The following is a 26,376-nucleotide window of genomic DNA, read 5'->3' as shown; positions in this document are numbered from 1 at the left end:
TACGCCCGGTACCAGGACAGCTTACTCATATCTATGATTATATTGGCTTCATACTACAAAAGTCTATTACAAGCGACAAAAGAAAAATTGTAATACTCAATTTAGCCTCTTAAACATTCAGCAAACCATCCATACTTTCCGAGAGGATCCTTCTGTGTAGTCGAATCAAGCTTGCGCCGATCAAACGACTTAACACGATCTTGCTTACGCATGACCATTCAGATCATAGGCCTCCTTGTGGATCTTCCTCACCTCATCCTCCAACGTCTGCAACACCGATGTAGTAGCAGGATTGTATCTGACTTTAGCATTCGGTTTCAACAAATCACCAGCTTGCCCGGAAAGATCCGCCAATCCCACGGCACGCAGGCTCCTGAATTCCACGATCGGTCCAACGAGGTCTTGGCTAGCTTTGCCCTTTGCAGACGCACTGTGAGCGAGGATTCTTTCGACTTTGTTGCCGAGTCCGCCAATCTGAGAGTTTCGGTTCCGGTCTCCTTTTGTGAGCAGGTCCGGTTGAGTAGGATCGGCCGGGTCGCGTAGATCGTCCAAAAACCTTTCGACCTTCACGGGTATGATCTCGCCCATTGTATTTTGGATTGCACTCAGGGGTGGCGCTTTTTTTTCAGTTTTAGACATCTGCGTTAACAAGGCGGCTCGCTTTTTCATGTTTTCCGCACGGAACCTTGCATCTTCCTCTGCTCTTTTTCTTTTCTCTCTTTCTTCTTCTCCTTCTTTTTCTTCTTCTACCTTTCCACCTTCAACGGGTTGCTTTTCTCGAAAGCTCCAAGTTGCTGTTCCGATATCGTTATTCGGATATTGGAAGAATGTGGCCAAATCTTGTCGGAACTGATTTGCTGCCTCGGGTTGCATGGTATCGCAGACAATGTTAAGCATCGTGCGAAAGTCCGTACGCGGCATGAAAGGAACTTTCCCCTTAAGGTTATTGTCTCCTAGTTCCATTGAAGTGGCCACAGAGATGTAAGATTGCACCGTGAGTAGGAAACCAAGAGCTGTGGCGCGCCCGTAGTCTGGGCTGTATGTAGGAATCTTCCATATTTTATCTTCTTCTTCTTCGTGTTTTGCTCCGTGTTTTGCTTCGTGTTTTGCTTCGTGTTTTGCTTCGTGTTTTCCTTTGTGTTTTTCTTCGTTTTTCTCTTCGTCTTTTTTGCTATTGTACTTGTCGATCCATTCTTTGAACAACTTTGTCGTCTCTTCTACATTGACAGATGGCTTCTTGTCATCGAAGAACCTTTGCAAATCTGCCGGGCGACTCAAGATGAGGTAAAACCCAGCGAGAGGCATTCCCACTGTCATGTGGACCATGAACCCAGGACTCTCTCTTTTAGACACCTTGTAACCTACATTCTTAGGCGGATTAGGTACAACTCCCTTATGGTCTCCTGGATTGGGGCCTGGCTGTATGGCGATCGTGGCTGGTTTATTGAGATGTTCCCATTTCGCCATGTATTCTACGACGCGAAACCCGACCTTCTTGCTCATGTCTTTGACATCGGTCAAAAGTGTACCTGTGGCGCCCCCATAAATCAACTCGAGGCGGATCTGGTTGTTCCCGCCATTGCGCTCGGCCGTAGCGATCAAATCCGATGTAATGTCCGAAAGCTCCAGTTCTGCCTTTCTTTTGTAGGACTTGTGACCGTCAGAGCCTGACTCTTCGAACACATAAAGGACTTGAGACTTTGGGTTGGGACATCTCTGAGGGCTGTCGTCATGGGAGTCGACGAAGGTGAGAGAATGCGTCTCAAGTTCGTATCCGATCTTTGTATCTGCTTAGAGTTAGATGAGTTGGTAGATAGGATGGCTTCAGAAGTACCAGAAACATTGTATTTCACGTGTTCGGTCATTGTTAAATGGATTGAATCGGTAGGTAAAACAAAACTGAATGTTTTAAATAGCGAGATGCCTGTGACGATTTGGTGATGATTTGATGATGAATGGAATCAGTGCTATTGAGAATTCATGAGAACACTTTTACTTATATATATTTCTATATCTATATACGATGCATCTCAAAATATTCAGACTGTTGTTCACATCGACTATGTTCCTAAGGTTGACCATCACAATCGTTCGGTGTGAATCGACACATTGTGGGAAGCGTGGCTGCTGCTGAATGCCGGTGGCGGCGTGCAGCAATGCAACACCACGGCTTTCCCGAGGCCTAGAGTTTTCAAATAAGCGGTATGTAAATTCTGAAGCGAATGCCTCAGAACGGAAACGTTAAATCAAATTGCGGCTCTGCTGATGTTCTTTGTAAACATCGTCAATCAAGGGGCTTGACGCCGATTAACCAGGGTCGCTGTGCAAGCTGGGGCAGCTGAAGGAGTCTGCTGGCGTAACTTTTGTTGGAATACGACGTTGCTGATGATGTTGGTAGATTTGTGAATTCCTTCGTCGCGATTTCAGCTGAGAAATAGGTCTTCCGCCACCCTGTGCTGACTTTCGCTACCGGAGGAGAATCCAAAACGGCATAAGGCTGTAGCCGCCGATAGTCAGGTGGAGAGAATTGCACCGCGACGGCGACAGGGCTGAGGAGATCTTACCGCCATTGTAGATTTGTACCTGTGACATTAGAAAATGCAAAGAAATGAAGATGTTGTTATATGAGGAATATTTTGTTGTTAAATATGCTCTCCGTGCCCACAAGTTTCTATCTAATTCAAGTATCGCATCTACCACATACACCACGGACAATACGAAGCAGCACATAATCGTCTCCACCAAAGCTGCATCCTTTGTATTAAAATTACATTTCAAACCGCTTTACCAAAATGCCTTCCTCCATACCCTATGACCCGTCGCTCGTGCTAGCCAACATTGTTAGCAGTGATGCTCTCAAGCTGGTTGAGCAGATAGCAGCACTCCAGGCACCTGTTGATGCAGCCCAGGAACATCTCAACACTCTACTATCAGCCAAGCGCAGTCTTCAGATGACGAGGACTGAGCTTCTCAATATTGGCGTAAGGACGGATAAGGTCAACAAGTCCATCGAGGCTTTAGATGGCAAGATTGAAGAGGCCGCATCAGACTATGTTGAGGAGAAGATCGATGCAGAGGACAAGATTCAGCCTCTACGAGCAACCATCCGCAGCGTCCACGTTCAGATGGAGAGCCCTGTGGACTACGTCAAAACACAAATCAAAACCATGCCTCTGGCTTCCGACTCCGTCAACATGGATGTGCAGTATTTCTCCAACGATACCAACAGGGAGGAAGCTTCCGCACATGCTGGAAATGTTGCATCATATGTGTCAGCTACAATGGGTGTTTTGGGAACCAATGTGGCCGCTCAGATGTCTCGCGCCGCTGCCAGTCAGGTCAGCGATCAGGTCAAGAAGCACAGTATCTCGGGTACTCTGGTCATCTCGGTCACATGTACCCACAAAAATGCAGCAATTCTTGCGCCGTTCGCGATCAACGTCGACAAGGGCATCAAGGTGTGGAATCATCTCTTTAAAGACGATAAGATCATCCCTTCAAGCACGTCGAACATGCTGCAAATCGCTAAGGAAGAGGCTGAAGGGAAAAGTGATAAGAAATTTAGCATCATCTCCGGCATGACATTCGGATCCAGCTTCGTGGGCATGGTCCACATCCTCAACAGCAGCTCTACGAGCGTCAGTGAGAAGATGAGCACTATTGTCTCAACTATTCAGTCTCAAATGGATGTTGCCGCAATGATGGAACACAACTCCGGCGGGTTCGGTGTCAATGAGTCCATGGCTAAGAGCGTCAAGAATCTTCTCAGCGCACAGGATATCAACTCTCATGCCACGATGATCTGCATGGGTGTGATACCTTCGATCGTGGCAAATGACGTCCAAATTGGCGTTGACAAGTTCGCTACTTTTGACCCCAAATCAAGTCTGGAGGCGCTTTCTACTATTCAGAATGCCACTGTTGCTGACCAAGAGACGATGAAGCAATCTGCGGATGCGGCGCGAACTGGCGCCCAGATGATTTCCATGAAGAACGCAGAGATGAAGGCTGCTCTATCAGCACTGGCGGAGATTGATGATGGCAAGAACAAGGTCATTGACATCAACTCGATGATGACGGCGCTCGAGGACTACTTCGCCAAGGCAGCAGAGGGAGCCTCAGGAGTTCCGATCAACTATTTCCTGAAGGATATCAGCAAAGGTATGCTGGCAGAGGCGTGGGTGGCCAAATACTATCCTGGGAAGTATATGGCAGTTTCCTATGATGACGTAGGCCCTAGCAGCGCACCACAAGGTGCAAATGGTACAAACGGTGGAAGCAGTGGTGAAGAGTCACAGTCTACATCGTAGATAAATCATTTACAAGGAGTGGCACTGTAGGGGATTGTTTGAGTACTCGGATGATGGATCAAAGTTAGAGTTAGGGGATGTATCTAGAAAGCTTGTCTTGTATATTATTAGAGTTTTACAATCGGACGATCTGCGCTTAGCCTGATTTGGAACCCCTGTCAATAAACGTTCGACGACAGCATCGCATGCCTGGACTCGTTTCTCGTTCCCTGCCCGCCTCCCTCCCTTTTCCCACTTCACTTCACCTTGTTCAACAACAACGTACTCCCATCACGATCGCCGACTACGACCCTCACTTTCCCGCTCGCTCGACCGATCGCCCGAACCACTACACTCGTTTACAGAACCCCATACAAACATACACACGATGCTGCATTCGATAGCATCACTCCTGCTGGTCTCGGCCGGTTTGGCTGCAGGCCAGGCCGCTGCTCCTCCTACATCCTTTGCGAACCTCGTCGGCACCTGGAACTCGAAAGCGAACTCTACGATGACTGGACCTGTATGCTGCCGCTTGGAAATGCTGGAGTTGTGAGGAGGACGTGTACTGAACGTGGACAGAAATTCTACGACCCGGTCAACGAGAAATTCACAGAACCTGATCACACTGGCATCTCGTATTCCTTCTCCGCAGATGGCCATTACGAGGAGGCCTACTACCGCGCGATCGCAAATCGTACGTTCATTCACTCTGCCTGTCCTTTATGACGATCATTCCCACCCGACCATTCTGACAATCGTACAGCCAGGGACCCGAAATGTCCCAAAGGAATCATTCAGTGGCAGCATGGCAGCTTCACCAAAGAAGCGAACGGCTCTTTGATCCTGAAGCCAATTGCTGTGGACGGCCGCCAGCTTTACTCCGACCCATGCTCGTATGATCATGCAATTTACACAAGATATAATACTTCTGAGTTGTTTGAGGTACGCAACAACGATTTTATCTCCGCATTCCGGCCTGTTCGCCCATTCACATACTCACAAACACCAGCGCTACGAAGTTCTGACCGATCCCTATCGCCAAATTCCACGCCTCAACCTCTTTAAATTCGACGGCTCTCCAATGATGCCCCTCTACCTCGCCATGTCACCCCCAGAGATGCTCCCCACCACGACCCTCAATCCCCTGACAACGTCGACCGCCGGCTCCAAGCCAACCGCCAAAGCCAAGCGCTCCCTGAACAACAACGTCACTGACAAGCGCACAGTGGGACAACGGCGCGCCGATTACTGGTGGTGGTTCGGCGTCGCCATGACCGCAACCGGTGGAACTTTGTACTTCTTTTTCTAGTAAAGCCTCGTCTCATGGATACCCACGTACTATGCACGGCCGGCCACAACCAACGTGTTTTGTTTCCTGTACGAGTTTTGTGTGCAAGGGGGGAATTACGGCGTAACGGCGATTTTATCACGCTTGTTTTCAACAACTTTGAAAACATTCAACAGACTTAACAGCATTCCGGTTGCTTTTTTTTATGCAAGGCCATTTCCTTACTATCCTCTTCTGTTAGACTCAATATGATGGAAGGCCAACCCTTTCTCGCCTTTTTTCGTTTGAACGAACTACCTTTTTTTCCCCTTCTTGCAATGGGCGTTTTATTGGGACATGGATTTCATATCAAGGGGGGGGGGGGGGGGCAGTGAGGGATCTATGTTTTCCTTCATCACTTGTAATTCGTGAGGTCCCGGGGAGCTTGACGCTTTGAGGAACAAGGAAGTAGGCGGGTGGCAGTCGTCTCACTCACCTACCTTTCTTTAGGGAGAGAAATGGAGGAAAAGCTTGCAGTCAACAAGGCAGGAAACTGACGAACAGCGATGACGGCGAATAGATCAATCAAATCACATCAAATCACACATCATGTCAACAATGAACACTCCCTACACAAACCACGTATCCCATAAACCCCAACCCTACAAATAACCCCATCACAGCACCCCAGCCCTCCCCAACACCTGCACAACACCCCCCTCAACAACCTCCCTAACACTCCTCCCCTCCCCATCCCCCATCCCAATCCCCGCTCCCCCAACCCTCTGAAACCCCTCCTGCACAACCCCCACCCCCCTCACCACATCCTCCTGATCATACTCCCCCGGCCCATGCCCCGCCACGTACTCCAGAAAGACCTCCCACCGCGGGAGGTAGTACCCGCCCACGAGCCCGCCCCACTGCTTCGACGCGTAGTCGTTGATCTCGCCCTCGGGCCCCCACAGCGTGAGTTGGTTGCGCGCCGTGTACTCGAAGAAATCGGCCACCTCCTCGTCCCCCGCGGGGGCAGAGGCGCGGGCGGCGGCGAGCCATGTGGAGAGGCGGAAGTGTGGGAGGGTGGAGAGGAGGGCGTCGAGGGTGGTTAGGAGGGATGTTAGGATTTCGGAATGCGTTGAGATGGTAGAGGGGGAAGGGGAGGTGGTGTTCCAGACGGTGAGGAGGGAGGTGTAGGTGGAGAGGAAAGTGTTGGCGAGGACTTGGCGGGCGAGGTCGACGATGTCGTGTTGGTATGCTGGGTTTTGCCATAGTGCTTCGTCGGTGGAGGATGCGGAGAGGAAGTGTGTGAGGGCGGTGACGAGGAGGGTAGGGTCGTAGTGAAGGGCTGTTGGGTGGTGCCCGCTGCGGTCGACGAGGCCGGAGACGTGCGGGTGCAGCTCGAGGATGGATTTGGGGACCGCGTTGGCGGTTAGGTTGGTGTTGTTGTAGGCGGTTGTGCGGAGGATTTCCCACGCGGTGTAGAGGGAGGAGGGAATCGTGTTGTTGGGGCCGTTGTAGCGGGTGCGGACGAAGGAGGTGAAGTAGGAGGCGGTGTCGATGGGGGTGGACGACCATGCTTGGTCGAGGAGGAGGCTGTAGATGATTTCGTTGCCTTCTTCGCCTTCGGGCGTCAGGCCCATTCCGACCATGCTGGGGGAGGTCTGTAGGGCGGAGATCGGGTTGATGGTGACATTGTCGATTTGGCCGTATAGGCCTTGGTTGCCGCCGTAGTCGTGGAGTTGGCACCATACCCACGGTTTGCCGTAATAGCTATCCGTTCTCTGCCACTGCGGCTCGCTTTCGGAGAAGAGATCTAGGATGAGAATGTCGGAATCGACCTCGACGCCAGAAAGATAGGCGGAGATGCGATCAGTGTCCCAGAAGTCGCGGTTCGAGTAGAAGAGCCAGCCCTGCATCACCCAGACGGCTCCCGGATTGGCCGCCTTCAGTGATTTCCAGGTCCCAGCCGTGACGCTGCGGAGGTATTCTAGGTCGCCCGAGGCAGGGTCATTCTCGTTGTACTGGTCCAATGTGTAGAACTGCGTGATGTTGCCATAGTACTCGAGTTGCTTGCCAATGGTGCGGGCCTGCAGGTCCGCGAACATGGGATCGGACGGCTCCAGAAAAGTGGTGTTGGTATAACGTGAGTCGAACCCTTCCCAGCGGCTGCCGTTCACGACGTTCGCATCGGGGAATTTGTCGTGGATTGCACGAGGTACGAAGCCAGTGAATGCTGGTAGTATGGGAGTCATGCCGAGCTCGATCATGCGTTTCAGTATTTTCTTCTGGAGCTCGAATTGGGAATCGATCCATGCCAGCGGCAGCTCCCCACCCCATGAGCCTTGGATGTTACCGAATCGATTCCATGCCAGGAAGGCAGGGCCAGAGAAGAATGTCAAGATTTCTGGGTCAGTGAGACCAGTCTCGCTAGATCACAGGTTAGACACGATGACATAGGGAGGGTTGAGTTTGCATACCGGAATACATCCAAAAGGATCTTCTCGAACCCAACCCAAGCCAGAGGAAGATTGACGCCACGCAGGGCAAGCCAGTCGAGTTCATACTCCCAATCTTCCCAAGTCCAGAACGGACTGGTGTAAGAGAACGTGACTGTGTTGAAGTAGTATCTCCATGGCACGATGCTCTTTCCCACGATCGTGGCGTTTGGCCGAGGTAGAGGAGAAGCAGCAGTGTCTAGTCGATTGCCAATGAACCAGTGAAGGTCCGCATGGGCAATGTCGTTAAAGTATCGACGCAGACCTGTTGTGAGGGCACTGATGCTGTTTCCCTCGATCGCAATTGCCCCGCCGTATGCAGTAGATATGCTATACTCGTCATTGGTCGGCTCGGTCGTGTTGGTCTCGGTCAGAGTGAAGATGAAATCATCAGCATGCGAAGGCAGCCTTCTCTTCACTAGATCGTAAACACCCCGAGTCGATGCATTCGTCGCTACGACCGCGGAGGCTAAGGCTAGAAGCTGCAGGAACGGAGCGAGACGCATGTTGTCGGTTTGGTTGACAAGCCTCTACCAAGCACCAAAAGCGCCTCCGGAGCTTGTGTTTGCGCATGTTGTTTATAAACGTAGGGAGTTCCCGTTTTCTCCCTTGCGACGTTGCGAGACTACGCTACAGGTAGGTTACCGTTACTTGCAGGTTACCCATGTTGGATACGATGCTGTGGTGCAGCATGACGTCAAAGCGTAGAGTTAGGTGGTGGGAATTGGGAGTTGAATTGCAACCATGGCGATCTTTATCCGCCTGTAGAGAAGCTTGAGGGAGGCTATCTACACCAGTTTGTTGCATCCGAACTAAGCGTTATCAGATTTCTAGGTACAGAGGGTTGGCACGTCGGGCTGGCCCCATGCTAGTATTTATGCTTACAACAGTGTCTTAGCGAGGTTTATTGCAAGCAGTTAAGATTGTTTACTGGCTACAGTACATTTCTAAGTAGACACTTTAGGTATAGAAGATACATGAAGTTAGCAGGTGGCCAGCCCGACGTGCCAACCCTCTGTAGCTACGGGAAGAGTCTGGCGAACGGCTGTGTTCGTTGCGGTGAGCATCCGGATGAGCACCGAAAGAAAGCAGCTCATTGGTCTACAGTGACTTTTCTAGGGAGCAAGATACGATAGGCGCTGATCATTATCATAGCCTTGCCGTTGTTACCGTTGCGAGCATCTGTGTAACAATCATGGGATATCCCATAGGAATCCTTGCTTAGATTTCCAGAAAACAGACGGCTATTAGTTGTTGACTTTCAGCATTGGTCGAGGACGTGAAAAAAGGTATGGCCAGAATGCGGGATGTGGGGATCAGAATCAGAATCCCGTCAGCTTATCGATAGAGTGAGACTGCGGGGAGATGCCCCAGCACAGCAAACAATGTGCCTAAAGAACTCCGTACTTCGCAAAGGGACGAACATTATTGTATATACCATCATGTAATAATGAAGTAAAGGAGCATTCCGCCTAGCACATACACACCCACCTCCCATTACCTTCTCAAAATCGTCTAGCGACCCTGAATGCCGAAGTACCGTGTACATGTACAGTCATCTTGATACCGTGCATCTAGCTTGTACTCCCTACAGTAGGTACCTCTTGTCCTCCGGCCGACATTGATCCAACCGGAGCATTCGGGCCCAATTCCGCTCGTTATCATCAAGCCGCTTCGTGCTGCGGATGAGAGGATTATTGAAAGCGTGCAGGTAGAGGAACGTAATTACGTTGGTAGTACTTGGGAGAGAGAACCTGGGTGGGCGATTGGTGGTGAGTCGGCATGTACATGTAGGAGTACCAATGTACGTACAAATGTATGTACAGATACATAGGCGTGCATGTAGTTACAGAACACGTCGTGCTCCCCCATACATACGGCGGCGTGTCGTGACCCCAAGTATTCACCTCCAAAGCTCAATTGCCGGAAGGAATCTCACGAACGCATCTGGAGCGAACACGTGGAGCCGCATCGTTAGTTCTAGACATTCCTCATGTGCATTTTTGTTTTTTTGTATTTCTTTTTCTGTTATTTGCTCGAAGGGTCGGGATTTCGATTGGCCGTGTATTCATGCGCGAGACACATGCTCCCCCGTTGGACATAAGGAGGACTCCATCCCGGAGCCCCGCTGCAAGACGTATGTACGTACGTACAGATCAAGCCAGGTAAGTCCAATATGCAGGTGAGCCGTCGAATCGCCGTACGGGAGCCGTCGAAAGGCATTTGACGAGGTGACCCGGACGGGCGTCGTGTGTTTTACGTTGCGTTAATATTCGCGGCCAATCGTGCTCGATCTGTACCTCCCGGCAATCGCCAGAAATGGTCGTTTTGGCGCGGCGGAGTGAGCACAGGCTGGCTGGGCTTGTCAGACGCTGATTTCGGCCGCGGCATTGTGTTTTGTGCTTTTTGTTTGTTTATTTGGCATGTGCAATTACGAGTACTGTACTGCGTATTTCGGTACCTAAGTATTGTGTACAAGTGGATAATGTTAGTGTCTCCGTTAGTATACCTAGATGATAGTGGACGCTGGAGTAGTGTACGGTGAACTTGTGAAGGTTCCATGCCACCACCGTAGCCGACAGACAACCCTGGAGGCGGGGCAAGTGGCGGCGGATATGCCGCATAGAGTTCCAGCCAGACTTCATTTCCCCCCCCCGTTGATTTCGGCATGGGGATTTGACGAGATTGACGAGAGAATGTGTGTTCTCGCGTATTTGTCCTCAGTATGCAAGTTGGCAGAGAGTACGGGATTCCGTGCTGCGTCCTGGCGCGGGGGAGGGGAGTGGGAGAGGGAATGTCATGTCTGATCTCTCATCTACTCCGTACGAGTACTTTGTCTTGTCCAGTCAGACAATGATATTCCTGCACAGCATTGCCCTCTTAGTCCAGAATCCAGAGCGAGGCCTACCCACCCCCTGCAGAGAACAGAACGCCCCAAGGGACTGTCTTTTCGAAGCGGGGGTTCGGGGTGGCACTTTTGTCGTCTCATGGGTTATGGGAAATATGTATGCTGTATGCATAGCACGAATACGCAAGACCTTTAGCTCGAGATGGGCTTGGGAGATGCCGCCAGCCAGACAGAGTTGCCAATAGCAGTAACTAGTTAGGCCAGGTAGGCCAAACAGAAAGCAGCAAATAGCCGGAGTGCATTTCCGATGGCGGCCGAAGACATCCACAGGCTCCGACGGAGACCAGGACGGATGTATCTAGTGGTATCGTGGAGGCGGGAATGGAGGTGGAGGATGATGGGATGGTGGAGGTAGAGAAAGGGGAGGAGTATGGTATCGTGATGATGAGTAGCAGTGCGTAGCAGCAGTGCAGCAATTGTAACTACTCGAAGTAATGCAGGAATCCCAGTATCGAATTACTGTATGAGTACAAAAGTAGGCCGTAGTTACCTAGATGCCATGGAATAAGGGAGTGGCATAACCCAGTAGAATGTCAGTAGTACTGCCCGTAGTAGCCTGCCCTGCCTATAGCCCTTGTCAGATTTAGACGCTTCGACGCTGGACGGTATAACGCCTCTCCTTCATCATCGGTCATTTAGCTAGGCATCTGAGAAATTCGGGAGCAGCCAGAGGTGAGGAGCAACCAGGTGCTGGCCGGCATCTGGGGGTGGGGAGACATTTCACACTCACACCCCGTACACATATACTCGTTTTGTATGTATGTACGGGGTACAATATGTGCATACTACATAGAAATCTGAGGATGTGAGTTGATCAATATGCGAGTATATAGGTAGATATGTACGCTGCTGTTGCGAATCGCTTCTCTATATCCTATCCATTCACCCATCATCTACTACTCATCTAGTCATCCACCATCCATTCCTTACCTCCGCAAAACCAACCTCATCTCATCTCACCCCACCCCGCGATTCCTCACCTCGCTTCCTTCAGATCAATTTAAAAACCCACAAAACTTCTGGACTTTAAGCAAGACACCGGCGCTGACCATAAATTTGCCTCCCTGTCCTTGGTCGTGGTTCCAGCTGGGCCCTTTTCATAATACGAATAGTAGCTCTTTTCCCCTACTAGACCATCAGACCAGCACATCTTCGGGCCGTCGGTCCAAGTTCGTCTGTTGCTCACCTGTCGATTGGCGTGGGCGCGCGCGCTTCCCCCCCAGAAGTTGTCGTGTCTTTTCGTGTCTCGTCGTCTCGGTGTCAAATCTGCCATTGCACGAGACCCTTTCCCCCACTTCACCGCACCACACCGTACTCCACCCGCTCTGCATTAACACTGCGATACGGACAGCCTCACGGGCTTCTCCAATTTCCAATCTTCAATCTCCATCTGGAAGTGGATCGCTCCGTACTTTGTGATCTGATCAAAAGCTGGTCGGCAAACTATTGTTCCCGTACTTGCACACGCCTCACACGCAATACGAACCCATCCAGCGTATACAGTGTCTTGATACACTTTCATTAGCTGGGCTTCTCTGCATCCCTATCTCGCCTCGTCTCGTCTCATCTCATTTCGTCTGACCTTGGATGGTAATGAGAGTGGTAATAGTCATCGACTAGTCTGCATACCTACCTACCTACCATTACCTTACCACCGGGCTGGCTTCATCCTCGCATCCATCCATACCGCCATCTGGGTAGTATCGTGGTCGTCGTCACTCGAACAAGCCTAAAGGAGCGAAGGAACGTGTCGTGTCGTCCGGTCAGTGTCGCCCATCGTGTATCGATTCCACCAACAGGCACAGGCACAAGTAGCACACACACGGGCATCCACTTTTTATCGGGGGCGGCTTTAGAATCCACTTGGAATCTTCAGAAAATCCCAGGAAAAGGAGCCCACTTCTTTTTCAGCCTGTATCTGCATACACGATCCGGCGTCTTGCAGCTACAGCCAGCTAAAGGCTACCTAAAGGCTACAGGCTTACAGGTATTCCTCATTCTCAGGGTCCACATTGCCTGCAATTGATCGCCCGCTCGTGACTCTCTAGCCAGCCAGCGCATCCGCTTGCATCTCTTTTCTTGTCCTTGTTCTGCTTCTGCTCTGGTCCATCTCCACCCTGTTCCCTACTCTACTCAAGTCTCATTTTCTAACTCTACTCTTCCCTGTCCTGCCCTGCCTTATCCTGTCTTGTACTGTCCGGTTCTTGTGTCCTTATCCTTGTCCCGTCCTAACCTTGCGCACCTGGTGCATCCCTCCTACGCCGTACGCCCATCGCAGGCCTGAGAATCGCATGAGCTTTGCCACCCGAGCTTCTTCTTGATCGGAACCTAAGGTACCTACGACTCACGAGGTGCCATCAAATTTAATCTACCATTATTCCCTTCCCTTCGCTTCTTCTACCCTACCCTGTTCCGACCTACGCAGCATCATCGTTTGTCAACCCTCGCCACGCCATTTGCGAGTATTATACATTGCACTACTTGTCCAGCTACCCAGCGCCATTTCTTCTCCAATAACCCCTTCGCGGCTCGTACCGGAGTTCTGGAAGGCCTAAAGGAATGATAAATAGCCCCAATCCATCTTGATCAAATCAAATCAAATCAAAGTCGAATCGAACCGAACCGAAACTCAAAACCAAAACCCAAATAAACCCACCAGGCCAACCCGACGAGACAGCTCAGCGTCAATTCTCGATTAGATACAAAGCAACTAAAAGTACTTAGGCCATTATTGATCCGACCAACTTCCTTGAATCAAAATAGTGGTCCCCTGGTCCCCTTGGTCCCCCTCGCACTACTTTCCTCCTAGCGTCTCGTGAACCAGCGAACCTCAAATTCCGGCTTCACTGCCTTTGACCTTCTTCTACTATTCTTGACTACTCTCCTCCACTCCACTCGTACTACCCGTATCCTCTCTCTCCCTCTGTCTCTCGTCAACATCTTCTTTGGTTCCTTTCATCTCATATACATACATGCATACCGGCGCCTGTGCATTCACTCTTGACCAACATTAATTGCATTCGGCCTTACTCGACTCTCCCTCCCACTACTTACTACATCTACGACGTCACCCATTGCTCCTCCTCCTCCTCCTCCTCCTCCTCCTCCTCCGTCGCTCCGCCTTCCGAGCTTTTGTCGTCCACCAACCGCCATCCGAAGTATTATCCTCGGAACCTCCCCGTCCAACCGAAACAAAAGTACCTTTTGCCCTACACTGTCTGTAATCCCTCAAAAGGTCTCACAAACTGCCTAATCCGGTCTTGTGTTTGTTTATCTGCGCCCCCCTTCTCATAATGTAAGCTACATGGCTCAAAAACATCAAGTCCACCTCTTAACCTATCACCCCTCACAGCTCCCACCTCCGGTTCTCAACACACACACACACACACTTTGCGTTGTTACGTACTTGACATTCACGACCCGTGACTTTTTCAATTGCGTCCCTATTCCAAAACCCCCCAACTCCGTCGCCCATTCAATCTTTCGAGCAAGCTTAAATGTTGGAGATTCACCGTCCCTCAGCCTTGCCACATCTATCGGCTAGGCACCTCAGCCGTGGTACTCCCAGAACCCCTCGATCCAACAGTATGACTCCAATCCAAAATCCCCCATCTGCGCCCAACCCTGCAGGCGACGCAGGCGTTCTTCCCGAATTTCGATCTCTGCACCTCCATGATGCGCCATCTCCCCCTGCCGAGGAAAGTGAGCTCGACATCGAGAATATGCAACCAGAGACCGCCATGAAGATTGTCCTACGTTCATGTCTCGCTCTTGCCAATGCCGCAGGTGACGTCCCCGCCACTCCCCCCATCTCTCGACCACACACTCCAAGTAACAAGGAGAACACCTTCGGCCACCGTCGAGTTGCTTCGAGACCTGCGACACCCATTCCGGCCGACCGAGCGCAACATCAAAAGGTCGAATTGGACCCCCCGGAAGCCAGCCATGACGAGCCGACGATTGTCCACGGCGATGGCGCCCAGCCCGAGCACGTGCAGCGCGTCAACATGGCTCGAAAGTTCTTTTCCAAAACCATCCCACGAGTTGGCCTAGAAGATTATCTCAACCGAATCCAGCAGTTCTGCCCCATGTCTACTGGAGTCTGGCTTGCCGCAGGCTCGTACATCTTGCGCCTTTCCATGGTCGAAAAGATCGTGCCCCTGACACATCGGACCGTGCATCGAATGGTGCTGGCGTCGCTCGTGACAGCCATGAAGGCACTGGAGGACCACCGCTGGCCGCAGGCACGTGTTGCGGGCGTTGGCGGTGTCGACCAAACTGCTCTGAGCCGACTGGAGCTATGCGTGGAATTCCTCCTCTCATTCGACCTCCAGCTTTTCTCCGTGGAGAAATTGAAGGAGCAAACCATCTCTCTCCAGAAGGCAGCACAGGCGGCCACGATGACCACAAGGCTACCGTCATCTTTCAATCTACGGATCAGCAACCCGAAATTTCGCGAGGCTTAATCACTACTCATCAACTTTGACGATTTGGGCATTTACGGCGGTGTTCTGGATAACTTTCGATTCTGCATGGTCAGGCGTTTGGACCACAAAACTCTTCTTCTTCACTTCTTCTTCGCATCACGATGTAACGGCGAGCATATTTCTTGGTTATGGAGGACATGATTGCACTTTCTGAGATACCTGGTCTTTGACCGTTGAGCTTTTCCCCTTCTTTTCTTTTTTATTGACTTTTCAGTCTGATGATGGTATGTTGCACTTATGATAGGGAGGCACATGGATGTACACAGTAGTAGGCTCAAGGGGTCTGAAATCAACGACCAGCGTGATTTCTCGATACGCAATCACATATATTTTCGGCATCAATGATACATCTACGTACTGCGAGTAACTGTGAAGCGCTGACGTGAATATATATCTACAGCATTCAAATGTGCAATCTGCCAAACCCCTCACTGGCGCACCGCCCTGCCTGAATGATAAAAATGTCTCGACGGGACAGGGGATGAGGAATGCGCTAGTCTGTATGCGGTTAAAGTCCTTGCGCGGCGGGCGATCACGCCAAAGAATGAAGGCCGCCACATGCGCTCTATCAAGCAACACCAAGCAGTTCTGGATCCTCCGCTCGCTCCACCGAAGAAGCTCTACTCTTTGTTCTCTCAGTCAGGCACCCTGCTACTCTGCTCACTGCGCGCTTCCCAGATTGCCGTATTACTCTCACCACCGTCACTCGTTAGGTACTCACTGCCGATTCGCGGCCCCCAGCAACAATCATGTTGTTGACTCCCCTGGCTCTCCTTACCGCCCTCACCACCCTCGTCTCCGCCGACATCCAATTCACTTCACCCAAAGCCGGGAGCACGATCGCTGGCGGCACCGCCGTGACGATAGAATGGAAGGACTCGGGCGATGGCATCGCAATCGCGGATCTCACAGCCTACGACCTCTTCCTCTGTGCGGGTGGAAACGATGCTAGCACCATCGTAAGGAAAACCGCTGTTTAATTGCGCGTGAATCGCAGGAATTGACATATCAAAATAGATTCAATTGCCTGTACAGCTTTCGGCCGCCGGCAGCACTTTCGTAGTCACTGGTAACAAGGCTTCTGGTCCGATTGGACTCACTGTGGGAGCTTCCACGCCTAAGAATGCATAGTATGTCCCTGCCATATAGAGATCAAGAGTCCTTTGAGATAATTTAACTGACCCTTACGTCACAGCTTCTTCAAGATGATCTCGACGGCCACGAAAGGCGGAACCATCACCAACTACTCCCCCCGATTCTCGCTGTCTGGCATGACCGGCACCTTCCCACAAGCCGTTCTCGATGGCATGAAGAACGTCGAAGGCACCGACGGACCACCCTCACAAGACAACACGAACGCGGGCGCGGTGAACCCCGCTGATGGCGACTACGGCGTCGAGTACACGATGCAGACTGGTGCTACTCGGTATGCGCCCATGCAGCCTGTGCCACCGACGAAGATCACGAAGAAGCAGGCTACGCAGAGGTTTCCTACCTCGAGTGTCGTACTTGCGACTACGTTCTTGCCCATTCCGAAGGCGCAGACTACGATTACGAAGCCTCAGACCTTTTCTGTCTCTAGCAGAGAAAACACCGTAAGTTCTTTCCTATGTGTGGATGCGAGAAGTGGCATTGCAGATCTTGCTTTGAAGCATCTCGCCGCAGTGGTGATTGCTGTATCATTCAAACTGACCAATTCACCAGGCTGCCCCAGCTCCCATGCCTACAGATGACATGGCTAAGTTCCTGGCGAGGTGGAAGGACTAGACACTTCGCATTGGGTGGAAACCTTTTTCCAAACCCACTTTGTTTCCCTTATACGGCTCTCTGGGCGTTCAAGCTGGTGCGGGCGTTTTTTTTTGTTATCTTTTTATTGTCAAGGCCTCTTTCCTGGCGATGGGTACGATGTGTCTCACAAACGAATTATGGAGCAGAAATCTAGATATTGCTTTTGGGGAGGCCTGGGGTCTTTCTCTGTGTGTCGATCACAACGCGCTTAACGTTCACAGAACACGAGCGCAATTATCAGATGCAGCCATACACCTATCTACACGAATAAACAACGAGCTATTATCGAGAGAGCACAAAAAAACAAGTAAATAATAATCAAAACATCTTTCCGTAGTAGCAGTCGAACCACATCTCTTGGTATTTATGTTCTAGTTCCGATCATTCCGACCCGCTCACTACTACTTTTTTTTATTCCGCAGAACGTTCACTTGCTAACCAACTCGGATGACTCGGAATTCCGCCGTCCCAAGATAAATCCTTACCTACATACTACCTTCCTTTTACATATTAACACCCTCAGTCCAATTCGCGGGCGTCTGATTCGAACAGACGAAGCAGAAATACGAAAAACCGCATCTACCCGTTACGGCGCACCACTCCTCCGACGTCAGACACACAGCAGCTTTGGATGACCCCACCCACCTTTAAACCCGGACTTGTTTATGACCCCACCATCACATAGATACCATACCTTACCTATCCACAGCACCCCATCCTTCTCACCTATCCTCCGAGAGAGAGACCTACAAAACGAGGCTATCCCACGAACCTCGGCCTCCTAAAAAAAACCATAATCTTATCGCTTCCTTCCTCACAAAAAGGAAGACAAAAAACCATCCACAATACTCTCCCACGTCCCCTCCCTCCCATCCACACTCCTTTCCCTCGTCTTAGTCGCAACATACTACATCACACGACCCCCGAGACGAAAGATGGCGATCGCAGAGAACTACGACGAGGTGCTGAAGGGCAAGTACCCTGCGAAGACGCACGCGAAGAAGGTGGTGGAGTGGATGCTCGAGAAGGGCGCGGATCGGACGGGCACGATTTACCTCGAGGCGCAGAAGCAGAAGTTGCTTGAGGTATGTTCTTACCTAGAAAGGGGAGGGTGTTTGGAGGGGGATGTGAGGCTGACTTGTACATGGGATTGTTTAGGATAATGATTCTGAGGCGCCGTTTAGGTACGTACTGCTCTGGTTACGTCGTGTATCCTTGATGTTTTGATGCTTGAGGGTTGGTTGCTAATATGGGGAAATGATAGACAACGACGATACTTCTACTACCTTTCCGGATGCGAACTCCCGGACTCGTACTTGACGTACGATATCCAGAGCGAGAAATTGACGCTGTTCATTCCTCCTGTCGAGCCTGAGGAGGTTATCTGGAGTGGATTGCCCATGTCTGTCGAGGAGGCGTTGGCGAAGTGAGTTGACATGCTCGGATTGTGCTTCATTGAGACAGTAGGATACTAACTGGTATATCTAGATACGACGTCGACGAGGTCAAGACCACCAACGAAGTAAACCCATACCTCACCTCCACAACAGCCAGCCCGCAGACGACCATCTACGCGATCCCCGACCAAATCTCCGACCACATCACCTTCCTCTCGTACAAGACCAAGAACCTCGAGCTCCTCAAGCCGGCGATCGAGTACTCCCGCGTCGTCAAGACGGACTACGAGATCGCCTTGATCCGCAAAGCCAACGCCATCTCGACGGCCGCCCACACCGCCGTCATGAAAGCCGTCTCGCACGTCCAAAACGAAACCGAGCTCGAAGCCATCTTCCTCAAGTCCTGCGTCGAGCGCGGCGCAAAGCACCAAGCCTACCACTCCATCGTCGCCGCCGGCACCAACGGCGCCACCCTCCACTACGTCAAAAACGACGACACCACCACGGGGCGGGACCTCCTCCTCCTCGACGCGGGCTGCGAAGTCGAATGCTACGCCTCGGACATCACCCGCACCTTCCCCATCTCCGGCACTTTCACCCCCGAATCCTCACAAATCTACAACCTCGTCCTCTCCATGCAGAAACAAACCACCTCCGCCCTCAAAGCCGGCGCCTACTGGGACGACATCCACGCGCTGGCCCACCGCATCGCCATCGACGGCCTCCTATCCCTCGGCATTCTCAAAGGCGACCGCGACGCCATCTTCGCCGCCCGCACGAGCGTCGCTTTCCTGCCCCACGGCCTCGGGCACTACCTCGGCATGGACACCCACGACACGGGGGGTAATGCAAACTACAAGGACTCTGACCCCATGTTCAGGTACCTCCGCGTGCGGGGTACGCTGCCGGCGCGCAGTGTGATCACGGTTGAGCCGGGGATTTATTTCTGCAGGTTTATTATTGAGCCGTATTTGAAGGATCCGAAGCATGCGGCGTTTATTGATACGGAGGTGCTGGAGAGGTATTGGAGTGTGGGGGGCGTAAGGATCGAAGGTATGTTTTGGCTTTTCCCTGTGTAAATTGTGAGATTTGTGAGATTAGGTGTGGCTAACGAGGGGATATAGATAATATTCTCGTTACCGAAGGCGGGTACGAGAATCTGACGCCTACGCCTAAGGAGCCGGAGGAGCTGAAGAAGATCATCACTGGGTCTTGAATGTACTCCCCTCAAGAAGGGAGCGTTATGAGTGGAATTGGAACAGCTGGACGCACAGCTAGAGAGATAGATATCCCCACCGAATTTACCTAAGCGGGAAGGGGGAAAAGGGGAGGTCTTGTTGACACATCACACCATATAAGGTATCTATCGTAGGTATAACTGAGAGAAATATCAAATCAAATCAAGCCCTAAGAAACCACCAACCCAAGAAGTTCACAACCACAATCACTCGCTCCTTTAATGATCCCTCCTTTTAGACATAAGGAAGAAGGTGAAGAGCCATCTTCCTTCGTCTTCAGCAGGTAATCGAATCTGATCTTGAACTTCTCAGTCATGCCAAAATGAATCTAAGCATCTTTGTCCATCCTGGTAGGTAAGGTGAAATACATTGACAACACTCCTTCATCTTTCATCTCTCTCTCCCTCCCTCCCAGGTTGAATCATCGAACCACGCACTGTGTGCTTATAAATATATCCGATTATTTTTCTTTGATTCTCGATAGCTCTAGAAGTACACAGTGAATAAAAGTATACATACACACCACGCGTACATACGAAAGTGCAGACCAGAAATCTTGCCTTCACACTATTCCTTCCACGCCCCTATCCACTCCTCGCACTCTTTTTACTGTGAGGATGTCGGTGTGATAAAGGGGCTTGTGAGCCAGAGCCATTCTCTCATCCGTACCTGAAGCCCTCTCGTCTCTCTCCGGTAAGTTTCGATTCTTTCTGAAAATGGAACACATGGTATAACCTTGACTGCGCTCAACTCGTGTCTCGTCTCTTCACTCGGTCCCTCATCACGACGCTCTAGATATGGCTCGCCCTCGCCCTCTTCCTCGTACTACTCGGCACCACCTGCGGCGCCTTCGACGGCGTCTCACTACTCTCCCCCGTCGCCACAACCTCCCTACTCGAACTCCCCCCACCCCCTCTCTTCTTCTCCTGCTGATCCAGCACCAACTGCAGCACATCGTACGAGAACTGCGGGAACTCCAGACACATCGCCTTGAACTCGGGCTCCGCGTCATGCCGCAACGCATAGCTCCTTGTCGCCCAGAACGCCGCGACGGGTTTCCTGATGACCGCGTCCTCGGGGCTCGACTCTTTGTACACGAAGCGCGCGTACGCGAGCTCGCCCTTTGCCGTCGACGCCGTGCGGTGGATCTTCGAGTGTGCGAGGGATTTCAGGTCGGGCAGTTGCAGGCGGCCCGCGAGCGTGTAGATGCGCGCGTGCACGAGGAGCCCGAGGCCTTCGTTGTCGGGGAGGGGTTGCCGCGGGTCGGTTTCGAGGGGCGCGTCCCGCGAGGTGGAGGTCTTTTTGGGGAAGTATTCGCCCGTATAGAGGTACTCGATTACGGAGCCCATGGCGTCGACGTCGGCGTCCGGGTAGACGATTTGTCGGGGCTGGCGATGTGTTAGGTTCCTTTTTGTTTGAATGGAGGTGGGATGGGCTTACGGTTGAGCCGGACGCCAGTTCGGAGAGCTGCTTTGCGAATTCGGGTGCCTTGACGAGCACGGCTTCGTGCGCGGAGTACGTCTGGCGGTCGTCGCCTGTCCCAACGAGCACTTCGACGATGGGACTCTTGACGAGACTGTTCTCGCACACACGCAATTGTTAGTCTTCTTTCTCGTAGCTGTTCGAATTAGAAATGGTGGCATGTGAAGATGATGATGACGCACTCTGCGAAAAGGACAAGCTTCTGAGATTCTGGCTCGAGTTCCGTGAGCTCTGCCTCGTGAGTTCCTTCCGCGGCCACGCCCTCGCCCATGTCGATGTCCTCGGCCGGGGTGCTCTCTGCGGGTGTCGATTGCTTGAGGTCCGCCATTGTGCGACCTCAATTGGCGCTGTGGAGGACGATTATGCGTCGTGGTATGTGCGATACCAGCAAATGAGTTCGTTCGTGAAGCTTTGAGAGCTTTGGCGATTCGCTGTAGGTAGGTGCTGGGAATGCGCCCGAGAGCTTTCGAGACGACTAATCGATTGAATATGGGGTATATGACAAAATGGTGTATAGAGACGAATAAGGCGACCCTATAGATAGGCGGATAGATGTCGGTGTTGCGCTCAATAATCGATCCGCGGGGAAGAAAGTTGGTTGCTAGGTGGCTGATGGTGGTTGTTGTTGCAGGTCGCTGGTTGCTGCAGGAGGGACCGAGCTTGCCTCTCTCTCGCTCTCTACGGGACCTGCGTTAGCGTCTGTTCCTACAGCTCTCCCAGCGCCTCTCAGCCTACGACCAACGCCTCATCGAGGGCGCCACAGCGACGGCAGCTGAGTGAAGCAATTGCTCCTTATCAGGCTATGGAATCGCATCATCACCTGGTCTAGAAACCGAAGTTTTTATACTTGGTTCGAGATTCATCAAAGCTACTAATTCAGTGCCTGCACACCCGTCACCTTAGTTGACGTCAGGTATCTGCACTCAAATCAAAGTATCACGAAATGAATGCCAAAAATAAGAATAATCATGGTAGACAGTCCATTAGTTCTATGTAGAAGCAATTTCCTGGTAAACGCGTGCGTTGTACCGAATTTCATTTGACGCCCCCTTGGTATCACTGATACACACTACAACGCATGACGCGGCAGCGGTACCGGAAATAATGCAGATGACCCATCAACAGGGCTGTCGATGCAAACACCCGAATGCGAATGCCCCAGTCCAGAGAGAGAAGGAAATGCAAAGAGAGAGAAGGAAAGCAAATTAACGCCATAGTCCGGGTGTTCGCCAATTTTTGTACGTGCTCATGCAGGTTATGCTCGCGAGTCGAAGTGAAAAAGACCCCTAGGCCGTGACTCTATATTTACAGAAATGATGTAGGAAATTAGAAGAGGTATCGAGAGAAAGCAAAATGCTGGTCATAATCGCACTTAGATCCGGCCGCCCCGTTCCTGGAAGCGCTGGCCGGTGGTGGGCGTAGGCTTGTCGGCACGGATGACGTATAGGAGGAGGTCCTCTAGAGGGATGAAGACGTAGAAAACCTTGTTGCAAAAGAAGGCGAAGAACACGAAAAGTGTAGCCATCATGGCGTCCATGAAATAGTGGTTGGCGGTCGCAACGATTGTCGTGAGGATGAATGCGGGATAACCGACGCCAACGACGAGGTAGAAGATCTTCCAGAAAGCGGACTTGCGGGCCTCGCCGGGCTCCAATGTGCGACGGAACAGACCGGAATGGTAGATCATGGTGACTCCAATGCAGAACGAATATCCAAAATGCATGGAAGGCATGGCCGCAAGCTGGTTGACGAATTTGCCGCTCATCCAGACGCTCTGAGCATCGTCGTGGCGGACGGTGTCGAGGAATCCGTACTCCTTGGGCAAAAGACGCGGCGGCATGCATGGGTAGACAATGAAAGTCATGAAAGCGCAGAAGTTGGTGAGAGTCATGGTTCGACGAGCGATGGAAAAGGTATCGAATGACGGCGCGACGTAGTAGTACCAGCAGATGAATCTGTGCTCAACGTTAGTGGGACGGCAATGATAAGGGAGCGCGGAATACCAACCCAACAGTGCCTGGAATGTGGATCAACGCATACGCCCTGTTAAGCACCGAAAGAAAGTCCTGGTGACCATGCATGAACCATTGCTGGACCTTCTGTTCGCGAATGGGGAAGAGGAAACTCCAGAAGCTGAACTCCTCAGTTTCAAGGACTGCGATACCGTTCGCCTGCGCAACATTCCAAATACCCGAGCCCGCAAAGAGCTTGTTCGAGGCCACGGCGGTGAAGCGGTAGAAGGCGTAGTTGATAACCCAGTAGAACATCTCGATGAGGAAAGGGAATTTCTGCAGAATTCGGCTGTGGAAGTTGTTCTTGAAACGCGAAGTGTTGGGGGTCTCGACCTTCATGCAGCAGCAGCTCCGGGTTTTGGTAGGATATTTGGTGGTCGTGGCTTCGAATTCGCCGGTGGAATCGGAGTCTGAGGAGAGCAGACGATCGGTAGAGTCATTATCGAGGAGGCCGCCAGGGCGTTCGGTGGGGCCGGATCTGATGCTGAAGTCGCGGCGACGAGTTATGAACATAGCAAATAGGAGAATGCTGACGACCATCTACGATAGGGACGAAGCGTTAGTTCACGCGGGCTCTAGAGAGCACGAAGAAGGTACACATACCAGGGGTTCCACCCATCCTGGGAGTCTCCAAGCAGGACTGCTGTTCCACTCGGGTTCATCTACGGGAGCGGTCACGTTGAGGGCTTCCATGGTGTTGTTGCTGGACGACGTCGTCGTCGTCGTTTTAGGGGACTGTATGGAAATACGCTTTCGATGTATGGATGTCTTGAAGGAGAAGAGATATAATGTAGACGTATGCGGTTCGAGGGAGAAGGGAAGTTGTGTCACCTCTCGTATCGAGGGAAGATGATGTAGGACGAAGTGCAGGCTGCACAGACGTATATCCCGGAATCGGGTATGTAGAATAGGAAACAAACAAGGGAATGGGATGTCGTCGGTCTTAGACCACAGGGGCGTAAGAATGGTGAATTAAAGAAGAGGAGTGCCGTAGGAGGTCGAGGTTGAGGTTGAGGTGTTGAGGGGATGGAGAGGGATGGTGGGAGAGGAGAGGGTGGGTAGTCGTGTGCTCAAAAAGTAGGGAACGGAACCTTGGTAGCGGTAGGGCAAAGGTATACAGTACGAGAAGGGGCGCAGCGTCAGTGCCAACCAAGGAAGAAGAAGGAAAGAAGGACGACGGATGATGGATGGATTAACAGAGGGAATGATGATGGATGAGAAGAGGAATGATCAGCCCTGGCTGGGTTGGTTTTGTCTTTCAATGTGCATGTATCTTCCCTACCACGCCTACCAAGGCACACCGGAATACTGATTTACTCTCTGCTAATTACCTCCTTAAGCATCTCGTACGAAGTCACTATTTCTCTTTCCTTCACGATAATACTAATCCTGTACCGAACGTAGTAACCAGACTGTGGTGCCTTATCCACTCTATCCTAACTAAGTACCCTTTTCCCTCCCGATCTTGTTTGATTAATGGCTTGGTTCTTCCATTCTGATCCCAAAAAAGGGATGAAAAAAGGAATTAATACACGTTAAAACGCAAAACCTCGCGACTTGGCAGTGACTGGATGTGGCTGTCGGACATGGAACGGACGTAATTAGGAGTTCCACTTTTCCACTGCTTGTTCTCCTACAAACCCACCACTTGTTCTTGGTTCTCGCTCTTCCAGTAGAATCCCGATCATCGTCTGTTTCAAGCTTCTGTTGTGAACGCCGGAGAGATGAATGTCTGCATCTTTCTGTTGTTCTCTCCCAATAATTGCGCTTCCTTTGTCCTCTCCCCCATTTCTACAATGTCCACGCGTCTGTCCCAAAGTAGCTGCCTGAGTATAATCTCACGCCCGCTTGATTTCCTCTAAGGCGTCCTGACGCATGCCAAGGTGCGCAGACGTGCGCATTCACTGCGGATGGTGGCCTTTTGATTCCCCTGGCCAGTGGCGGCCCGTTCTCTACGATGCGCTGGATCGGCCACCTAGCTCCAAGAGGGCAAAGCAGTGTCGCGTGCCGGTCTTTTACGAAGTCTTCTGCTCCAACTACTACGTCAATGGCGCATCGTATAGTACTGGACTGCTTGCATTTCAACGTTCTTGAGATCGAAGCTTGATGCTGCAGACATCTTCGCACGCTTAAGATGGGTTGGGTGGTGATTGCAGATTACAGCTGATTGTTGGCAAAGGCTTGGAACACTATCCTAGCATTTACGCCCTACTGTGTAGGTATGTATTACATTACGCAGCACTGTACGCAGCAATTACCATGCGCATTGCTTGGCCTGAGAAAGGCTTGTGATTGATGTGGACCTGTTGCGAACTCAGTGTCTAGCGGATGGGGCGGCATCTCTTTGGCGCCCGCATTCGAAACTCTGCCAGACCTCCCTCGTACAGACCGTACAGCGACACCGTCATGGCCGTATAGCGACACCGTAAAGAACGTACAGAGAGGACAGACAGCAATTGTAAGATCCGGGAACCCGGCTATATTTAAATGTCCCGAGCCAATAGGGTTGCATGTCTCACGTGGCCCAACGGTGCTCGCTTTCCTTTTTAACTGCCGGTCGCGTACTGTACTTCCATGTGCGATGAAAAAGAAAAGGCCATCTCTTGCAGCCAATACGAAATACGCAGAAGATTCACTGGCTGGATTTTAGCTGACACGATGGAGAAATCCTCAGATTCCACGAATCGATAGGGGTCATCCTATGCAATCCAATTCCCGGGATTACTTGATGTATGGAGTATATCCGGCGGCATACCTCTTTCTCTCGTTTTGTATTGCATCGTAAATGATCTTTATCGGCAACCGACATGTTTCCAGATTCCCATCACCGGTGATAATCGTATTCCCCGCTTGTTCGATATGCTATTGACAAACGTTGAAAGACGCTGATTGCATTCTATCGTAGCCACGCGAACTGCACAACCTTCTGATGGACCCGCAGCACCTGAAGGCGAACACAACCTCTGTCTATCTTTATCGATACATATTTTAGAAGACGCTGTCTCTGGTTGAA

General features: G+C 51.4%; 10 protein-coding genes across 10 annotated transcripts; 6 read left to right on the top strand and 4 right to left on the bottom strand.

The window, feature by feature from the left end:
- Nucleotides 1-84: 84 nt before the first annotated feature.
- Nucleotides 85-1,865, bottom strand: BU24DRAFT_489261 (uncharacterized protein; the record flags this gene model as incomplete). Its single annotated transcript, XM_033533626.1, has 2 exons — nt 85-1,787; nt 1,835-1,865. 2 exons carry the CDS (start codon nt 1,863-1,865, stop codon nt 205-207), a joined length of 1,614 nt encoding a protein of 537 aa, XP_033387602.1. The 3' UTR covers nt 85-204.
- Nucleotides 1,866-2,646: 781 nt separating this feature from the next.
- On the top strand, nt 2,647-4,378 carry BU24DRAFT_418853 (uncharacterized protein). The gene has a single exon (XM_033527068.1). It carries the CDS (start codon nt 2,793-2,795, stop codon nt 4,308-4,310), a length of 1,518 nt encoding a protein of 505 aa, XP_033387601.1. The 5' UTR covers nt 2,647-2,792; the 3' UTR covers nt 4,311-4,378.
- A 148-nt stretch (nt 4,379-4,526) lies between these two features.
- BU24DRAFT_418852 (uncharacterized protein) lies at nt 4,527-5,885 on the top strand. Its single transcript, XM_033527067.1, has 4 exons — nt 4,527-4,812; nt 4,872-4,986; nt 5,056-5,234; nt 5,302-5,885. Exons 1-4 carry the CDS (start codon nt 4,678-4,680, stop codon nt 5,599-5,601), a joined length of 729 nt encoding a protein of 242 aa, XP_033387600.1. The 5' UTR covers nt 4,527-4,677; the 3' UTR covers nt 5,602-5,885.
- A 351-nt stretch (nt 5,886-6,236) lies between these two features.
- Nucleotides 6,237-8,848, bottom strand: BU24DRAFT_489258 (glycoside hydrolase family 89 protein; the record flags this gene model as incomplete). The annotated part of the gene is made up of 2 exons (XM_033533625.1): nt 8,034-8,848; nt 6,237-7,983 (listed from the first exon to the last, which is right to left on the bottom strand). Exons 1-2 carry the CDS (start codon nt 8,555-8,557, stop codon nt 6,237-6,239), a joined length of 2,271 nt encoding a protein of 756 aa, XP_033387599.1. The 5' UTR covers nt 8,558-8,848.
- Nucleotides 8,849-9,726: 878 nt separating this feature from the next.
- On the top strand, nt 9,727-10,272 carry BU24DRAFT_115661 (uncharacterized protein). Its single transcript, XM_033520842.1, has one exon. It carries the CDS (start codon nt 9,854-9,856, stop codon nt 10,235-10,237), a length of 384 nt encoding a protein of 127 aa, XP_033387598.1. The 5' UTR covers nt 9,727-9,853; the 3' UTR covers nt 10,238-10,272.
- Nucleotides 10,273-14,039: 3,767 nt separating this feature from the next.
- Nucleotides 14,040-15,786, top strand: BU24DRAFT_386102 (uncharacterized protein). The gene is made up of 2 exons (XM_033524905.1): nt 14,040-14,254; nt 14,312-15,786. The coding sequence occupies exon 2, from the start codon at nt 14,457-14,459 to the stop codon at nt 15,423-15,425; it is 969 nt and encodes a 322-aa protein (XP_033387597.1). The 5' UTR covers nt 14,040-14,254; nt 14,312-14,456; the 3' UTR covers nt 15,426-15,786.
- Nucleotides 15,787-16,062: 276 nt separating this feature from the next.
- On the top strand, nt 16,063-17,586 carry BU24DRAFT_418844 (uncharacterized protein). Its single transcript, XM_033527066.1, has 4 exons — nt 16,063-16,405; nt 16,464-16,576; nt 16,642-17,041; nt 17,151-17,586. Exons 1-4 carry the CDS (start codon nt 16,196-16,198, stop codon nt 17,211-17,213), a joined length of 786 nt encoding a protein of 261 aa, XP_033387596.1. The 5' UTR covers nt 16,063-16,195; the 3' UTR covers nt 17,214-17,586.
- A 478-nt stretch (nt 17,587-18,064) lies between these two features.
- On the top strand, nt 18,065-20,050 carry BU24DRAFT_418842 (putative Xaa-Pro aminopeptidase). Its single transcript, XM_033527065.1, has 5 exons — nt 18,065-18,319; nt 18,393-18,418; nt 18,499-18,660; nt 18,723-19,684; nt 19,756-20,050. The coding sequence occupies exons 1-5, from the start codon at nt 18,170-18,172 to the stop codon at nt 19,845-19,847; spliced, it is 1,392 nt and encodes a 463-aa protein (XP_033387595.1). The 5' UTR covers nt 18,065-18,169; the 3' UTR covers nt 19,848-20,050.
- A 610-nt stretch (nt 20,051-20,660) lies between these two features.
- Nucleotides 20,661-21,679, bottom strand: BU24DRAFT_341763 (uncharacterized protein; the record flags this gene model as incomplete). Its single annotated transcript, XM_033523287.1, has 3 exons — nt 20,661-21,257; nt 21,310-21,445; nt 21,534-21,679. 3 exons carry the CDS (start codon nt 21,677-21,679, stop codon nt 20,661-20,663), a joined length of 879 nt encoding a protein of 292 aa, XP_033387594.1.
- An 877-nt stretch (nt 21,680-22,556) lies between these two features.
- Nucleotides 22,557-24,316, bottom strand: BU24DRAFT_115524 (uncharacterized protein). The gene is made up of 3 exons (XM_033520841.1): nt 23,967-24,316; nt 23,359-23,903; nt 22,557-23,306 (listed from the first exon to the last, which is right to left on the bottom strand). Exons 1-3 carry the CDS (start codon nt 24,054-24,056, stop codon nt 22,724-22,726), a joined length of 1,218 nt encoding a protein of 405 aa, XP_033387593.1. The 5' UTR covers nt 24,057-24,316; the 3' UTR covers nt 22,557-22,723.
- Between the last annotated feature and the right edge of the window lie 2,060 nt (nt 24,317-26,376).

Source organism: Aaosphaeria arxii (assembly GCF_010015735.1).
Source record: "Aaosphaeria arxii CBS 175.79 unplaced genomic scaffold BU24scaffold_2, whole genome shotgun sequence".
NCBI classification, from domain to species: Eukaryota; Fungi; Ascomycota; class Dothideomycetes; order Pleosporales; genus Aaosphaeria; species Aaosphaeria arxii.
The sequence above is the reverse complement of the archived record's forward strand: the minus strand, read 5'-3'. Positions and strand labels throughout refer to the sequence as shown.

Excerpts from the sequence above, each read along its gene's own strand:
- BU24DRAFT_418853 (XM_033527068.1), top strand. The coding sequence starts at position 2,793 with ATGCCTTCCTCCATACCCTATGACCCGTCGCTCGTGCTAGCCAACATT.
- BU24DRAFT_418852 (XM_033527067.1), top strand. The coding sequence starts at position 4,678 with ATGCTGCATTCGATAGCATCACTCCTGCTGGTCTCGGCCGGTTTGGCT. Across the intron at positions 4,987-5,055 it reads CTACCGCGCGATCGCAAATC|CCAGGGACCCGAAATGTCCC; the intron begins GTACGTTCATTC and ends ACAATCGTACAG. Across the intron at positions 5,235-5,301 it reads ATACTTCTGAGTTGTTTGAG|CGCTACGAAGTTCTGACCGA; the intron begins GTACGCAACAAC and ends CACAAACACCAG.
- BU24DRAFT_115661 (XM_033520842.1), top strand. The coding sequence starts at position 9,854 with ATGTACGTACAAATGTATGTACAGATACATAGGCGTGCATGTAGTTAC.
- BU24DRAFT_386102 (XM_033524905.1), top strand. The coding sequence starts at position 14,457 with ATGTTGGAGATTCACCGTCCCTCAGCCTTGCCACATCTATCGGCTAGG.
- BU24DRAFT_418844 (XM_033527066.1), top strand. The coding sequence starts at position 16,196 with ATGTTGTTGACTCCCCTGGCTCTCCTTACCGCCCTCACCACCCTCGTC. Across the intron at positions 16,406-16,463 it reads GAAACGATGCTAGCACCATC|ATTCAATTGCCTGTACAGCT; the intron begins GTAAGGAAAACC and ends ATATCAAAATAG. Across the intron at positions 17,042-17,150 it reads TCTCTAGCAGAGAAAACACC|GCTGCCCCAGCTCCCATGCC; the intron begins GTAAGTTCTTTC and ends CCAATTCACCAG.
- BU24DRAFT_418842 (XM_033527065.1), top strand. The coding sequence starts at position 18,170 with ATGGCGATCGCAGAGAACTACGACGAGGTGCTGAAGGGCAAGTACCCT. Across the intron at positions 18,320-18,392 it reads AGAAGCAGAAGTTGCTTGAG|GATAATGATTCTGAGGCGCC; the intron begins GTATGTTCTTAC and ends GGGATTGTTTAG. Across the intron at positions 18,419-18,498 it reads GATTCTGAGGCGCCGTTTAG|ACAACGACGATACTTCTACT; the intron begins GTACGTACTGCT and ends GGGAAATGATAG.
- BU24DRAFT_115524 (XM_033520841.1), bottom strand. The coding sequence starts at position 24,056 with ATGGAAGCCCTCAACGTGACCGCTCCCGTAGATGAACCCGAGTGGAAC. Across the intron at positions 23,904-23,966 it reads CAGGATGGGTGGAACCCCTG|ATGGTCGTCAGCATTCTCCT; the intron begins GTATGTGTACCT and ends TCCCTATCGTAG. Across the intron at positions 23,307-23,358 it reads CACATTCCAGGCACTGTTGG|ATTCATCTGCTGGTACTACT; the intron begins GTTGGTATTCCG and ends CGTTGAGCACAG.